A 16,807-nucleotide genomic window follows, 5' to 3' on the forward strand; every position below is an offset into this window, starting at 1 on the left:
TAAACTAAGCAAGCCAATTTTATATAAAAAAACACAGCATAAGGTTCTTTAATGAACAATTTTGAACAGAAATTAAACCCTCAGATCCAGATGAGCACATTTAAAAAAAAATGACAAGAAATAATTCATTTTTGGAAGGGTAGGTTACTGGACCTTGGTGTAAAACCTAGTACATTTCTATAGCTGCTTACCAGTCTCAATCAGGCACACTGATACCGTGGCCCCCACCAATATGTGAGACAGCAGTCTCACTCTCACCCGCGTCAAACTGAAACATACTGATACCGTGGCCCCCACCAATACATGAGACAACAGTCTCACTCTCACCCGCATCAAACTGAAACACAAACTGGGACTCGGGAAATGGCCATTGCGCCTCTACAGGGTATGCGGTGGAGGGCAGGGGGTAATGTTAGAACACACTTCATGAGGCTTCAGGCCAAATTCTATCTACTACAAGATTAGGGAAAATAACTTAAAGGACATCATTAATTGCAAATCAAACCACTTCAAAAGACTCGACCTTGAGTTGTCTTCATTTCGATAGCCTTGAACAGACAAGGGATTGGGTTCTTCTCTCTCCGAAGAAGGGGGACTTTGCACCTCACTCTACAGCCTCAGCAAATGCTGTTGTTCCATCTTGGGAATGTAATCCCAGCTGCAGATTCTCTGTGCTCCCATCAATGGGACTGGGATAACGGGAATTAATCACTGTCCGGTGCTCTTGCACATGCCACCTGATCCTCCACGAATGTGGTGGGAACACAGGCAGTAACCAGGCCCTCAGCACTACCCCTCCCACAGTATGACTCTCCCTTGGTACCACCTTTCCACAGTGTGACCTTCCCTCATCACTGCCCCTCCCACAACGTGACATTCTCTCATGCCACCCCTCCCACAATGTGACCCCTTCCAAATCCACTGTCACCTTCACATAGTAGGGCAAGGCTGCTGAAAGAGGAGGAATGCCACAATCAGCACAGAACAGATGGGTCGAAGGGCCTATTTCTGAGCTCTATGTCGCTATGACTTTCCTAATTTGGAAATGTCACTTCGCTCCCAAATGACTGGGGTGGGGGACACTCACCAGAAGGACGGTGTGGTTCAAGGAGTTCCACATTCTCAAGGGGATGTTTGAGACAGACAGTGAATGTGTGTCCATGGGAACAGGAGGAGCTTTCTGTTGCCAAGGATAGGGAAATGGGCAGTGATGCTCCTAAGTTGGCCAAGGACACAGAAGGCCAGATAGATCAGATCCAAGTGGTCCCATATCTAGAGGAGGTTTACGGGCAATGATCCCAGGAATGAAAGGGTTAATGCCGAGGAGCATCAGATTGCTCTAGATCTGTACTCATTGAAATTTAGGATAATGAGGCAGATCTCATTGGATATGGAGATGATTTTCATTTAGTGGGAGAGTCTAGGACCAGAGGGCACAGCCTCAGAATAGAGGGATGTACATTTAGAACAGAGATGAGAAGGAATTTCTTTAGCCAGAGGGTGGTGAATCTGTGGAGGCCAAATTATTGGGTGCATTTAAAAGTGGAGGTGAATAAGTTCTTGATTAGTCAAAATAACCGAGAGAAGGTGGGAGAAGGGGGTTGAGAGGGGTAATAAATCAGCCATGATAGAATTACATAGCCAAATGGCCTAATTATGGTCTTAAGGAAGAGGGAGTCTGGGAATACTAAAGGACGCTCCCCCAAACTCTCCCCCTCCAGGGTTCCCTTGTGTGCCTCTGTACAGGTCCTTAAGGCTCCTTTGACACTTTGCCCACTATATCTTTCAGACGGATGAACCCAGAACATTCCCCACCTTTCCTCCTTTTACACCACAACCTGACTCCAGTCCACACAGGCTGGCTTTAAATACTGGTCTCTACAGCACAATGCAAAATTTAAAATTGATAGTTTAAGACAGAGCAAATCTAATGATCTCCTGAATGACAACACTTCCCGTGGCAAAGGAGATTGGTCACATTCTGGCACTGATGGGCTATAACGTCGGTGGCTAATCTCCCCACCTCAGTGGCGGAGCCAAGCTGGGCCAACAGGTATCGGAAAGCACCCAACCAGAGCCAACGCACATAAAATGTTGGAGGAACTCAGCAGGTCAGGCAGCATTCATGGAAAAGAATAAAGAGTGGAAGTTCTGGGTTGAGACCCTTCACTAGTACTCATTCGGGTCTTGGTCAGAGATGCAGAATGACCTGTTTCACCAACATTTTTATTTATTTAGAGATACAGTGTGGAGTAGACTCTTCTGGCTCTTTGAGCCTCGCCGCCCAGCTATCCTAATTACAGGGCAATTTGCAATGACCAATTCACCGACTAACCGGTACATCTTTGGAGTGGGGGAGGAAACACGCACACATGGGAAGGAACATACAAACTCGCTTATAGAGGACACTGGAATTGAACTGTGAACTCCGTAATTCCAAGTTGTACTAACATTGCACTAACCACTACACTACCGTGGCACCCCATAGTATTAACTCCTGGGCAAGTTAATCAGCCTCCTCCGCGATGGCCCAGAGTTTCCGAGAGGGTACGGAGTGGGGTGGGGGCGGTGGTGGAGGAATGTTCTCTTAATGCTGCATAGTTCGGGAGAGACGAGGTGACTGATGGAGCAAGGGGCTCACGAGGGCCCCATCATAGTCAGGCTGCTCTCAGGCATGGTGTCCTGGTAGGCCTCGAGCCTGGCCAGCCGATTCTGTTCCAGGGCGATGGCCTCAGCCGAGTGCTTGCACTTCTCGGAGCCGCACTGACAGGTGAAGTATTTACACTTGATGTCCCAGAACCGGTCGCCGTAATCGAACCTGGGGGGGTGAGAGAGAGAGAGAGAGAGTGAGAGAGACAGAGAGAGAGAGAGAGAGATAGAGAGAAAGGAGAGATGAAATCTCACAACTGTGAACAACTCTCGCCCTGACATTCAAAATCCTTAAGGCCATTAGGCTTTACTTTGGGGTGATGGGCAAACTGGTTAAGAACATAAGGCAGAGGTGCAGAATTAGGTCATTTGTCTGCTCTGCATTCCATCATGGCCAATTTATTTTCCCTCTCAACCCCACTTTCCCTGTAACTTTTTACACTTGACTGATCAAGAACCTATCAACCTCTGCTTTAAATATACCCAATGACTTGGTCTCCACAGACGTCCGTGGCATAAATTCCAAAGATAACTACTCTCTGGTTAAAGAAATTCCTCATAACCTCTATTATAAAGGGATGTCCCTCTATTCTGAGGCTGCGCCCTCTGGTCCTAGACACCCCCTCTACAGGAAACATCCTCTCCACATCCACTCTGTCTAGGCCTGTCAATATTAGATCACCCCTCATTTTTCTAAACTTCAGTGAGTACAGGCCCAAATGCTTCTTGTATGTTAACCCTTTCATTCACTATGACTTGGTGCATGGCCAAGTGGTTAAAGCATTTGACTAGTGATCTGAAGGTTGTGAGTTTGAGCCCCAGCCAAGGCAATGTGTTGTGTCCTTGAGCAAGTCACTTAACCACACATTGCTCCAGTCCACCCAGCTGATAATGGGTACCAGCAGAATGCTCGGTGATAACCTCGCGATAGACTGGTGTCCTATCGGGGTGGGAGGGGGGTGAGTCTTGTACTCTCAGTCGCTTCACACCAGGGAAACTGGCATAAGCACTGGCCTGGTGAGCCTAAGGCTTGGGACTAACTAACTGTCTTTGAGTGTGAAATTGTCATAGTTTTACCTTTGTAATGAATTTGAACAGTATATCACAGGAACAGTCCCTTCAGCCCATAATGTTGTGCCGAAACAATTACATTAGTAATCAAATGACCAACTAATCCCTTCTGCCTACACAATCTCCATATCCTTCCACTTTAATCCCTTTCTTGTGCCCATCTAAACATCTCTTGAAGTCTCCAATGCCTGTGCCTCTACCATCGTCCCCAGCAGTGCATTCTAGGCACCCAGTGGTGGTCTTTGAGTTTGACCCTCTGGTGTTAGACATTTCAGAATTAGACATGCAGAATTGATAAGTATGGATGGAATCCAAGACACATTTTTCACTGTGCCATGGTATGGCAGGACCACATTAATAAACCAACTTATCAATTAGTTTTTAATCAGCAACCTCACTCTTCTAAACTCCAGTGAAGAAAAGCCCATCCTGAGCTCACAAACATCAGGTGACAATCCTTGGATAGAGTCCAAGTTGGTTTTCTGCTGTTTATATTTTTCTAGTGTCACAGTTACTGGAGCTTCTCAGTCCAGTGAACATTTCTTGAATGGCTTCCAAAAAAATTAACAACCTCCAGAAAACCAGTACAAGATACAGGACACAGTTCTGCAGATGAGGTCTCATCTGGATTGAAATTCCCCTCACAAGAAACAATGACAATCTATTAACTTCCCTAATTTCTTCCTATCTGCAATCCATGCACTCACGCAGCCAGATGACTTTTCTCATCGTTTTCTCTACCCTGTACAGCTGCGCAGCCACACAGTAACTGGAATCCTCCCGTGCACACAGCCTTTGTTGCTGTGCAGCTGAAATATCTTTCATATAAATTATAGGCAAAGGCATTTCATTATACTCTACAATTAATAAATTAAATCAAAAGTATTATTTTTAATTTTCTTTCTAAAGATTCACATTATGCATATTACAAAGTAGTTTAAAGCATTTAAAGCCCGGTGCAGTTTCTAGGCCTGTTCGGAGGAATGTTTGATTGACACAGATGTAAAAACATTGCTCATCATTCGTATCGTGGACTTGCTTTGTTAATTTTCCTGCCAACATTGGGCTTGGCACGGCAGGGGAGTGGCTGGTGTAACACTATTATAGTGCCTGCAACCCGGGTCCAATTCCCACCGCGTTCGTCCCGTTTCCTCCGGGTGCTCTGCCTTTCTCCCACATTTCAAAGATGGTATGGGTTGGTTGGTGAATTGGGTGTAACTGGACAGCACTGGCTCATTGGGTTGAAAGGGCCTGTCACCGTGCTGTATCTCTAAATAAACATTTACAACTTCTTGTTTCCCACATTTATACTCAATTCGCCAGATACTTGCCCATTCACAGTCATAGAACAATACACCACGGATGTAGGCCTTCCGGCCCAATCATTCCATGCTGACCACAGTGCGACCACTCCCAACTTCTTGTGTTCAGCTGATATCCCTCCAAGCCATCCATGAGGCAGAGACGATTGTCCTTGCCTCAACCACTCCCTCTGGCAGCTCATTCCAAATACTCAACTCTCTTTGTGTGAACGTTTCTCCTCAGATCCTTTTTAAATCTTTCTCCTCTCACCTTAAACCGACGACCCCTAGTTTTGGACTTCCATACCCTGGGAAAAGACAGTTACTGTCACAGTTAACCTGTCATTATCCCTTTGTATCCTCCTATATCCTCTTCACAACCAACTTCACCATGAGTGGCAGTGATTTAATCAAGGACATCTTTGCAGTGGTGTCCATCACCAAGGACCCTTGCCACTCAGGACACCACTCGTGGCTACCATCTTGTTACTACCATCGGGAAGGAGGTAGAGAAACCTGAAGGCACAGGAACAACTTCTTCGCCTCCACCCTCGGGTACCTGAATCCATGAACTGTCTGTCTGTCCAGCCATTCAATCAATAAATAAATAGTAATTTTTATGTATTGACCTCAAGGATATAAGACTTAGGACACAGACATAAGAATTAGGCCATGTGGCCCATCAAGTCTGCTCCACTACTTATTTTCCCTCTCCTGCCTTCTTCCTGTAGCCTCTGACACCCTGACTAAATCGAGAACCTACCAACCTCTGCTTAAAATATACTCAATGACTCAGCCTCCACAGTGCACAGCATCGAACATCCCTCTATCCTGCGGCTGTGCCCTCTGGCCCTAGACTCCCTCACGATAGGAAACATCCTCTCCTTCAAAACAACAAATTTCACAACATGTCAGTGTGAGTGAACCTGATTCTAATTCCCTGAACAAATCCCTCCTTGCCCCGACCATTTCAGGACCTGTCAAAAGTCCTGACCATTTAGTTTCAGTGAAAGGTTTGGGGAAGGAACTTCAGAACTCAGGGCCCAGGGCCATCAGTGGAGAAGGGGCAATGGGATTTGGGAAGGGTGGGAGTTTGCAGACAAAAGGATGGTGATGGGAAAGCAGACCTCCTGCAGTACCTATTTGTGCACAGTGCTGGTGGCACTTGCTTACCAGCTACAGCCACCTACCCGAGTTCTTCGTCCGTCCTAATGTCCCGGCTGCTAAAGAACGCAATCCTGGGAAATCGCAGGTCCTGATGCAGCATGAATACACGGACAGGAATGATGTTCGGATCACACAGGTGGTTGATGAATCGGCTGACGTTGCCATAGTAACGGGCGTCGATGCAATACACCTCCCCATCCTGCACCAGATGACGACATGGATTGAGATGGAGACAGTGATACACCACAAACAGAACAGGTTCACTGACTGAGGCACACACACATAAAAGATTGCACTGAAATAGAAGTTATCAGATCCAACCACCGCTCCCTCTAAGCTGTGGGGTGTGCAGTAACTGAAATGCTTCCATTCACACATCCTTTGTTGCTGTGCAGCTGGAATTTTCTTTTATGTAATGCTAATATAATTTTGAAATCTATGATAAAATGATTGTGAAATACCCTGTCAGTAATTATGTATTGATGAGAACAATCAACAAAGTTACTAAATAATAAACCTTTACAATCCCACACTCTGATCGGTCCATGAACAATCCCTCACTCTATTTGGTCCATGAACAATCCCTCACTCTGATTGGTCCATGAACAATCCCTCACTCTGACTGGTCCATGAACAATCCCTCACTCTGATTGGTCCATGAACAATCCCTCACTCTGATTGGTCCATGAACAATCCCTCACTCTGATCGGTCCATGAACAATCCCTCACTCTGATTGGTCCATGAACAATCCCTCACTCTGACTGGTCCATGAACAATGCCTCACTCTGATCGGTCCATGAACAATCCCTCACTCTGATTGGTCCATGAACAATCCCTCACTCTGATTGGTCCATGAACAATCCCTCACTCTGACTGGTCCATGAACAATCCCTCACTCTGATCGGTCCATGAACAATCCCTCACTCTGATTGGTCCATGAACAATCCCTCACTCTGATTGGTCCATGAACAATCCCTCACTCTGACTGGTCCATGAACAATCCCTCACTCTGATCGGTCCATGAACAATCCCTCACTCTGATTGGTCCATGAACAATCCCTCACTCTGACTGGTCCATGAACAAACCCTCACTCTGATTGGTCCATGAACAATCCCTCACTCTGATTGGTCCATGAACAATCCCTCACTCTGATTGGTCCATGAACAATCTCTCAGTCTGACTGGTCCATGAACAATCCCTCACTCTGATTGGTCCATGAACAATCCCTCACTCTGATTGGTCCATCAACAATCTCTCACTCTGACTGGTCCATGAACAATCTCTCACTCTGATCGGTCCATGAACAATCCCTCACTCTGATTGGTCCATGAACAATCCCTCATTCTGATTGGTCCATGAACAATCTCTCAGTCTGATCGGTCCATGAACAATCCCACACTCTGATTGGTCCATGAACAATCTCTCGTCTGATCGGTCCATGAACAATCTCTCAGTCTGATCGGTCCATGAATAATCCCTCACTCTGATTGGACCATGAACAATCTCTCAGTCTGACTGGTCCATGAACAATCTCAAACTCTGACTGGTCCATGAACAATCCCTAACTCTGACTGGTCCATGAACAATCTCTCAGTCTGACTGGTCCATGAACAATCCCTCACTCTGATTGGTCCATGAACAATCTCCCAGTCTGATCGGTCCATGAACAATCCCTCACTCTGATTGGTCCATGAACAATCTCTCAGTCTGATCGGTCCATGTACAATCCCTCACTCTGATTGGTCCATGAACAATCCCTCACTCTGATCGGTCCATGAACAATTCCTCACTCTGATCGGTCCATGAACAATCTCTCACTCTGATTGGTCCATGAGCAATCTCTCAGTCTGATCGGTCCATGAACAATCACTCACTCTGATCGGTCCATGAACAATCCCTCACTCTGATTGGTCCATGAACAATCTCTCCGTCCGATTGGTCCATGAACAATCTCTCCGTCCGATTGGTCCATGAACAATCCCTCACTCTGATTGGTCCATGAACAATCTCTCCGTCCGATTGGTCCATGAACAATCTCTCCGTCCGATTGGTCCATGAACAATCCCTCACTCTGATTGGTCCATGAACAATCTCTCCGTCCGATTGGTCCATGAACAATCTCTCCGTCCGATTGGTCCATGAACAATCTTTCACTCTGATCGGTCAATGAACAATCTCTCAGTCTGATCGGTCCATGAACAATCACTCACTCTGATCGGTCCATGAACAATTTCACAGTCTGATTGGTCCATGAACAACCCGTCCGTCCGATTGGTCCATAAACAATCTCTCACTCTGACTGGTCCATGAACAATCCCTCACTTCGATTGGTCCACGAACAATCTCTCAGACTGATCGGTCCATGAACAATCCCTCACTCTGATTGGTCCATGAACAATCCCTCACTCTGATCGGTCCATGAACAATCCCGCACTCTGATTGGTCCATGAACAATCTCTCAGTCTGATCGGACCATGAACAATCCTTCACTCTGATTGGTCCATGAATAATCTCTCAGTCTGGTCGGTCCATGAACAATCCCTCACTCTGATCGGTCCATGAACAATCCCTCACTCTGATTGGTCCATGAACAATCTCTCAGTCTGATCGGTCCATGAACAATTCCTCACTCTGATTGGTCCATGAACAATCTCTCAGTCTGATCGGTCCATGAACAATCCCTCATTCTGATTGGTCCATGAACAATCTCTCCGTCCGATTGGTCCATGAACAATCTCTCACTCTGATCGGCCAATGAACAATCTCTCAGTCTGATCGGTCCATGAACAATCCCTCACTCTGATTGGTCCATGAACAATCCCTCACTCTGATTGGTCCATGAGCAATCTCTCAGTCTGATCGGTCCATGAACAATCCCGCACTCTGATTGGTCCATGAACAATCTCTCAGTCTGATCGGACCATGAACAATCCTTCACTCTGATTGGTCCATGAATAATCTCTCAGTCTGATCGGTCCATGAACAATCCCACACTCTGATTGGTCCATGAACAATCTCTCATTCTGATCGGACCATGAACAATCCTTCACTCTGATCGGTCCATGAACAATCTCTCAGTCTGATCGGTCCATGAACAATCCCAAACTCTGACTGGTCCATGAACAATCCCTCACTCTGACTGGTCCATGAACAATCTCTCAGTCTGACTGGTCCATGAACAATCCCTCACTCTGACTGGTCCATGAACAATCCCTCACTCTGATTGGTCCATGAACAATCCCTCAGTCTGTTTGGTCCATGAACAATCCCTCACTCTGAATGGTCCATGAACAATCCCTCACTCTGATAGGTCCATGAAAAATCTCTCACTCTGATCGGTCCATGAACAATCTCTCAGTCTGACTGGTCCATGAACAATCCCTCACTCTGATTGGTCCATGAACAATCTCTCACTCTGATTGGACCATGAACAATCACTCATTCTGATCGGTCCATGAACAATCCCTCACTCTGATTGGTCCATGAACAATACCTCACTCTGATCGGTCCATGAACAATCTCTCAGTCTGACTGGTCCATGAACAATCCCTCACTCTGATTGGTCCATGAACAATCCCTCACTCTGATTGGTCCATGAACAATCTCTCACTCTGATCGGTCCATGAACAATCTCTCAGTCTGACTGGTCCATGAACAATCCCTCACTCTGATCGGTCCATGAACAATCCCGCACTCTGATTGGTCCATGAACAATCTCTCAGTCTGATCGGACCATGAACAGTCCTTCACTCTGATTGGTCCATGAATAATCTCTCGGTCTGATCGGTCCATGAACAATCCCTCACTCTGATTGGTCCATGAACAATCCCTCACTCTGATCGGTCCATGAACAATCCCTCACTCTGATTGGTCCATGAACAATCCCTCAGTCTGTTTGGTCCATGAACAATCCCTCACTCTGATTGGTCCATGAACAATCCCTCACTCTGATAGGTCCATGAAAAATCTCTCACTCTGATCGGTCCATGAACAATCTCTCACTCTGATCGGTCCATGAACAATCTCTCACTCTGATTGGACCATGAACAATCTCTCACTCTGATCGGTCCATGAACAATCACTCATTCTGATCGGTCCATGAACAATCCCTCACTCTGATCGGTCCATGAACAATCCCTCACTCTGATCGGTCCATGAACAATCCCTCACTCTGATTGGTCCATGAACAATCCCTCACTCTGATTGGTCCATGAACAATCCCTCACTCTGATTGGTCCATGAACAATCTCTCACTCTGATCGGTCCATGAACAATCACTCATTCTGATCGGTCCATGAACAATCCCTCACTCTGATTGGTCCATGAACAATCCCTCACTCTGATAGGTCCATGAAAAATCACTCATTCTGATCGGTCCATGAACAATCCCTCACTCTGATCGGTCCATGAACAATCCTTCACTCTGATTGGTCCATGAACAATCTCTCAGTCTTATCGGTCCATGAACAATCCCTCACTCTGATTGGTCCATGAACAATCCCTCACTCTGATTGGTCCATGAACAATCTCTCACTCTGATCGGTCCATGAACAATCTCTCACTCTGATTGGTCCATGAACAATCCCTCACTCTGATCGGTCCATGAACAATCCCTCACTCTGATTGGTCCATGAACAATCTCTCAGTCTGACTGGTCCATGAACAATCCCTCACTCTGATTGGTCCATGTACAATCCCTCACTCTGATTGGTCCATGAACAATCTCTCACTCTGATCGGTCCATGAACAATCTCTCAGTTTGACTGGTCCATGAACAATCCCTCACTCTGATTGGTCCATGAACAATCCCGCACTCTGATTGGTCCATGAACAATCCCTCACTCTGATTGGTCCATGAACAATCTCTCAGTCTGACTGGTCCATGAACAATCCCTCACTCTGATTGGTCCATGTACAATCCCTCACTCTGATTGGTCCATGAACAATCTCTCACTCTGATCGGTCCATGAACAATCTCTCAGTTTGACTGGTCCATGAACAATCCCTCACTCTGATTGGTCCATGAACAATCCCGCACTCTGATTGGTCCATGAACAATCCCTCACTCTGATCGGTCCATGAACAATCCCTCACTCTGATTGGTCCATGATCAATCCCTCACTCTGATCGGTCCATGAACAATCCCTCACTCTGATTGGTCCATGAACAATCTCTCAGTCTGATCGGACCATGAACAGTCCTTCACTCTGATTGGTCCATGAATAATCTCTCGGTCTGATCGGTCCATGAACAATCCCTCACTCTGACTGGTCCATGAACAATCTCTCAGTCTGACGGGTCCATGAACAATCCCTCACTCTGATTGGTCCATGAACAATCCCTCACTCTGACTGGTCCATGAACAATCCCTCACTCTGATTGGTCCATGAACAATCCCTCACTCTGATTGGTCCATGAACAATCCCTCACTCTGATTGGTCCATGAACAATCTCTCAGTCTGATCGGTCCATGAACAATCCCTCACTCTGATCGGTCCATGAACAATCCCTCACTCTGATTGGTCCATGAACAATCTCTCAGTCTGATCGGTCCATGAACAATTCCTCACTCTGATTGGTCCATGAACAATCTCTCAGTCTGATCGGTCCATGAACAATCTCTCAGTCTGATTGGACCATGAACAATCTCTCAGTCTGATCGGACCATGAACACTCTCTCAGTCTGATTGGTCCATGAACACTCTCTCAGTCTGATCGGTCCATGAACAATCCCGCACTCTGAATGGTCCATGAACTATCTCTCAGTCTGATCGGTCCATGAACAATCCCTCATTCTGATTGGTCCATGAACAATCCCTCACTCTGATTGGTCCATGAACAATCTCTCAGTCTGATCGGTCCACGAACAGTCCCTCACTCTGATTGGTCCATGAACAATCCCTCACTCTGATTGGTCCATGAAAAATCTCTCACTCTGATTGGCCATGAACTATCCCTCACTCTGATCGGTCCATGAACAATCTCTCACTCTGATCGGTCCATGAACAATCCCTCACTCTGATTGGTCCATGAACAATCTCTCCCTCCGATTGGTCCATGAACAATCTCTCACTCTGATCGGTCCATGAACAATCCCTCACTCTGATTGGTCCATGAACAATCCCTCACTCTGATCGGTCCATGAACAATCTCTCAGTCTGATTGGTCCATGAACAACCCGTCCGTCCGTTTGGTCCATGAACAATCTCTCACTCTGATTGGTCCATGAACAATCCCTCACTCTGATCGGTCCATGAACAATCCCGCACTCTGATTGGTCCATGAACAATCTCTCAGTCTGATCGGACCATGAACAATCCCTCACTCTGATCGGTCCATGAACAATCCCTCACTCTGATTGGTCCATGAACAATCTCTCAGTCTGATCGGTCCATGAACAATTCCTCACTCTGATTGGTCCATGAACAATCTCTCGGTCTGATCGGTCCATGAACAATCCCTCATTCTGATTGGTCCATGAACAATCCCTCACTCTGATTGGTCCATGAACAATCTCTCAGTCTGATCGGTCCACGAACAGTCCCTCACTCTGATTGGTCCATGAACAATCCCTCACTCTGATTGGTCCATGAACAATCTCTCACTCTGATCGGTCCATGAACAATCCCTCACTCTGATTGGTCCATGAACAATCTCTCAGTCTGATTGGTCCATGAACAATCTCTCACTCTGATCGGTCCATGAACAATCTCTCAGTCTGACTGGTCCATGAACAATCCCTCACTCTGATTGGTCCATGAACTATCTCTCACTCTGATTGGTCCAAGAACAATCTCTCAGTCTGATCGGTCCATGAACAGTCCCTCACTCTGATTGGTCCATGAACAGTCCCTCACTCTGATTGGTCCATGAACAGTCCCACACTCTGATTGGTCCATGAAAAATCTCTCACTCTGATCGGTCCATGAACAATCCCTCACTCTGATCGGTCCATGAACAATCTCTCACTCTGATCGGTCCATGAACAATCCCTCACTCTGATAGGTCCATGAACAATCTCTCAGTCTGACTGGTCCATGAACAATCTCTCACTTTGATTGGTCCATGAACAATCCCTCCATCCAATTGGTCCATGAAAAATCTCTCACTCTGATCGGTCCATGAACAATCCCTCACTCTGATCGGTCCATGAACAATCTCTCACTCTGATCGGTCCATGAACAATCTCTCAGTCTGACTGGTCCATGAACAATCCCTCACTCTGATAGGTCCATGAACAATCTCTCAGTCTGACTGGTCCATGAACAATCTCTCACTTTGATTGGTCCATGAACAATCCCTCCATCCGATTGGTCCATGAAAAATCTCTCACTCTGATCGGTCCATGAACAATCCCTCACTCTGATTGGTCCATGAACAATCTCTCACTCTGATCGGTCCATGAACAATCTCTCACTCTGATTGGTCCATGAACAATCCCTCACTCTGATTGGTCCATGAACACTCTCTCAGTCTGATCGGTCCATGAACAATCCCGCACTCTGATTGGTCCATGAACTATCTCTCAGTCTGATCGGTCCATGAACAATCCCTCACTCTGATTGGTCCATGAACAATCTCTCACTCTGATTGGTCCATGAACAATCTCTCAGTCTGATTGGACCATGAACAATCTCTCACTCTGACTGCTCCATGAACAATCCCTCACTCTGATTGGTCCATGAACAATCTCTCACTCTGACTGGTCCATGAACAATCTCTCACTCTGATCGGTCCATGAACAATCTCTCAGTCTGACTGCTCCATGAACAATCCCTCACTCTGATTGGTCCATGAACAATCCCTCACTCTGATTGGTCCATGAACAATCCCACACTCTGGTCCATGAACAATCCCGCACTCTGACTGGTCCATGAACAATCCCTCACTCTGATCGGTCCATGAACAATCCCACACTCTGGTCCATGAACAATCCCGCACTCTGACTGGTCCATGAACAATCCCGCACTCTGACTGGTCCATGAACAATCTCTAAGTCTGACTGATCCATGAACAATCTCTCAGTCTGACTGGTCCATGAACAATCTCTCAGTCTGACTGGTCCATGAACAATCTCTCAGTCTGACTGGTCCATGAACAATCTCTCAGTCTGACTGGTCCATGAACAATCCGTCACTCTGATTGGTCCATGAACAATCCCTCAGTCTGACTGGTCCATGAACAATCCCTCACTCTGACTGGTCCATGAACAATCCCTCACTCTGATTGGTCCATGAACAATCCCACACTCTGACTGGTCCATGAACAATCTCTCACTCTGATTGGTCCATGATCAATCCCTCACCCTGATTGGTCCATGAACAATCCCACACTCTGATTGGTCCATGAACAATCTCTCAGTCTGATCGGTCCATGAACAGTCCCTCACTCTGATTGGTCCATGAACAATCCCTCACTCTGATTGGTCCATGAACAATCTCTCCCTCCGATTGGTCCATGAACAATCTCTCACTCTGATCGGTCCATGAACAATCCCTCACTCTGATTGGTCCATGAACAATCCCTCACTCTGATTGGTCCATGAACAATCTCTCCGTCCGATTGGTCCATGAACAATCACTCACTCTGATCGGTCCATGAACAATCTCTCAGTCTGATTGGTCCATGAACAACCCGTCCGTCCGTTTGGTCCATGATCAATCTCTCACTCTGATTGGTCCATGAACAATCCCTCACTCTGATCGGTCCATGAACAATCCCGCACTCTGATTGGTCCATGAACAATCTCTCAGTCTGATCGGACCATGAACAATCCCTCACTCTGATCGGTCCATGAACAATCCCTCACTCTGATTGGTCCATGAACAATCTCTCAGTCTGATCGGTCCATGAACAATTCCTCACTCTGATTGGTCCATGAACAATCTCTCGGTCTGATCGGTCCATGAACAATCCCTCATTTTGATTGGTCCATGAACAATCCCTCACTCTGATTGGTCCATGAACAATCTCTCAGTCTGATCGGTCCACGAACAGTCCCTCACTCTGATTGGTCCATGAACAATCCCTCACTCTGATTGGTCCATGAACAATCTCTCACTCTGATCGGTCCATGAACAATCCCTCACTCTGATTGGTCCATGAACAATCTCTCAGTCTGATTGGTCCATGAACAATCTCTCACTCTGATCGGTCCATGAACAATCTCTCAGTATGACTGGTCCATGAACAATCCCTCACTCTGATTGGTCCATGAACTATCTCTCACTCTGATTGGTCCAAGAACAATCTCTCAGTCTGATCGGTCCATGAACAGTCCCTCACTCTGATTGGTCCATGAACAGTCCCTCACTCTGATTGGTCCATGAACAGTCCCACACTCTGATTGGTCCATGAAAAATCTCTCACTCTGATCGGTCCATGAACAATCCCTCACTCTGATCGGTCCATGAACAATCCCTCACTCTGATAGGTCCATGAACAATCTCTCAGTCTGACTGGTCCATGAACAATCTCTCACTTTGATTGGTCCATGAACAATCCCTCCATCCGATTGGTCCATGAAAAATCTCTCACTCTGATCGGTCCATGAACAATCCCTCACTCTGATTGGTCCATGAACAATCTCTCACTCTGATCGGTCCATGAACAATCTCTCACTCTGATTGGTCCATGAACAATCCCTCACTCTGATTGGTCCATGAACACTCTCTCAGTCTGATCGGTCCATGAACAATCCCGCACTCTGATCGGTCCATGAACAATCCCGCACTCTGATCGGTCCATGAACAATCTCTCAGTCTGATCGGTCCATGAACAATCCCTCACTCTGATTGGTCCATGAACAATCTCTCACTCTGATTGGTCCATGAACAATCTCTCAGTCTGATTGGTCCATGAACAATCTCTCACTCTGATTGGACCATGAACAATCTCTCACTCTGCTTGGTCCATGAACAATCCCTCACTCTGATTGGTCCATGAACAATCTCTCAGTCTGACTGCTCCATGAACAATCCCTCACTCTGATTGGTCCATGAACAATCTCTCACTCTGACTGGTCCATGAACAATCTCTCACTCTGATCGGTCCATGAACAATCTCTCAGTCTGACTGCTCCATGAACAATCCCTCACTCTGATTGGTCCATGAACAATCCCTCACTCTGATTGGTCCATGAACAATCCCTCACTCTGACTGGTCCATGAACAATCCCACACTCTGACTGGTCCATGAACAATCCCGCACTCTGACTGGTCCATGAACAATCTCTCAGTCTGACTGGTCCATGAATATTCTCTCAGTCTGACTGATCCATGAACAATCTCTAAGTCTGACTGATCCATGAACAATCTCTCAGTCTGACTGGTCCATGAACAATCTCTCAGTCTGACTGATCCATGAACAATCTCTCAGTCTGACTGGTCCATGAACAATCTCTCAGTCTGACTGGTCCATGAACAATCCCTCACTCTGATCGGTCCATGAACAATCTCTCAGTCTGACTGGTCCATGAACAATTCCTCACTCTGATTGGTCCATGAACTATCTCTCACTCTGATTGGTCCATGAACAATCTCTCAGTCTGATCGGTCCATGAACAGTCCCTCACTCTGATTGGTCCATGAACAGTCCCACACTCTGATTGGTCCATGA

At 46.5% G+C, this 16,807-nt stretch overlaps 1 protein-coding gene across 1 annotated transcript in view; it reads right to left on the reverse strand.

Annotated features, from left to right (window-relative positions):
- The window catches only part of ehmt2 (euchromatic histone-lysine N-methyltransferase 2), a 475,985-nt gene continuing 459,178 nt past the window's right edge, over window positions 1-16,807 (reverse strand). Inside the window, exons 31-32 of the mRNA XM_059971113.1 lie at window positions 6,212-6,387; window positions 1-2,818 (exon numbers count right to left, since the gene is read on the reverse strand). Of these exons, the coding sequence (XP_059827096.1) occupies window positions 2,638-2,818; window positions 6,212-6,387 (357 nt within the window). The 3' untranslated portion in view covers window positions 1-2,637. The remainder of the gene's footprint in view (window positions 2,819-6,211; window positions 6,388-16,807) is intronic.

This window comes from Hypanus sabinus, chromosome 5 (assembly GCF_030144855.1).
Source record: "Hypanus sabinus isolate sHypSab1 chromosome 5, sHypSab1.hap1, whole genome shotgun sequence".
NCBI classification, from domain to species: Eukaryota; Metazoa; Chordata; class Chondrichthyes; order Myliobatiformes; family Dasyatidae; genus Hypanus; species Hypanus sabinus.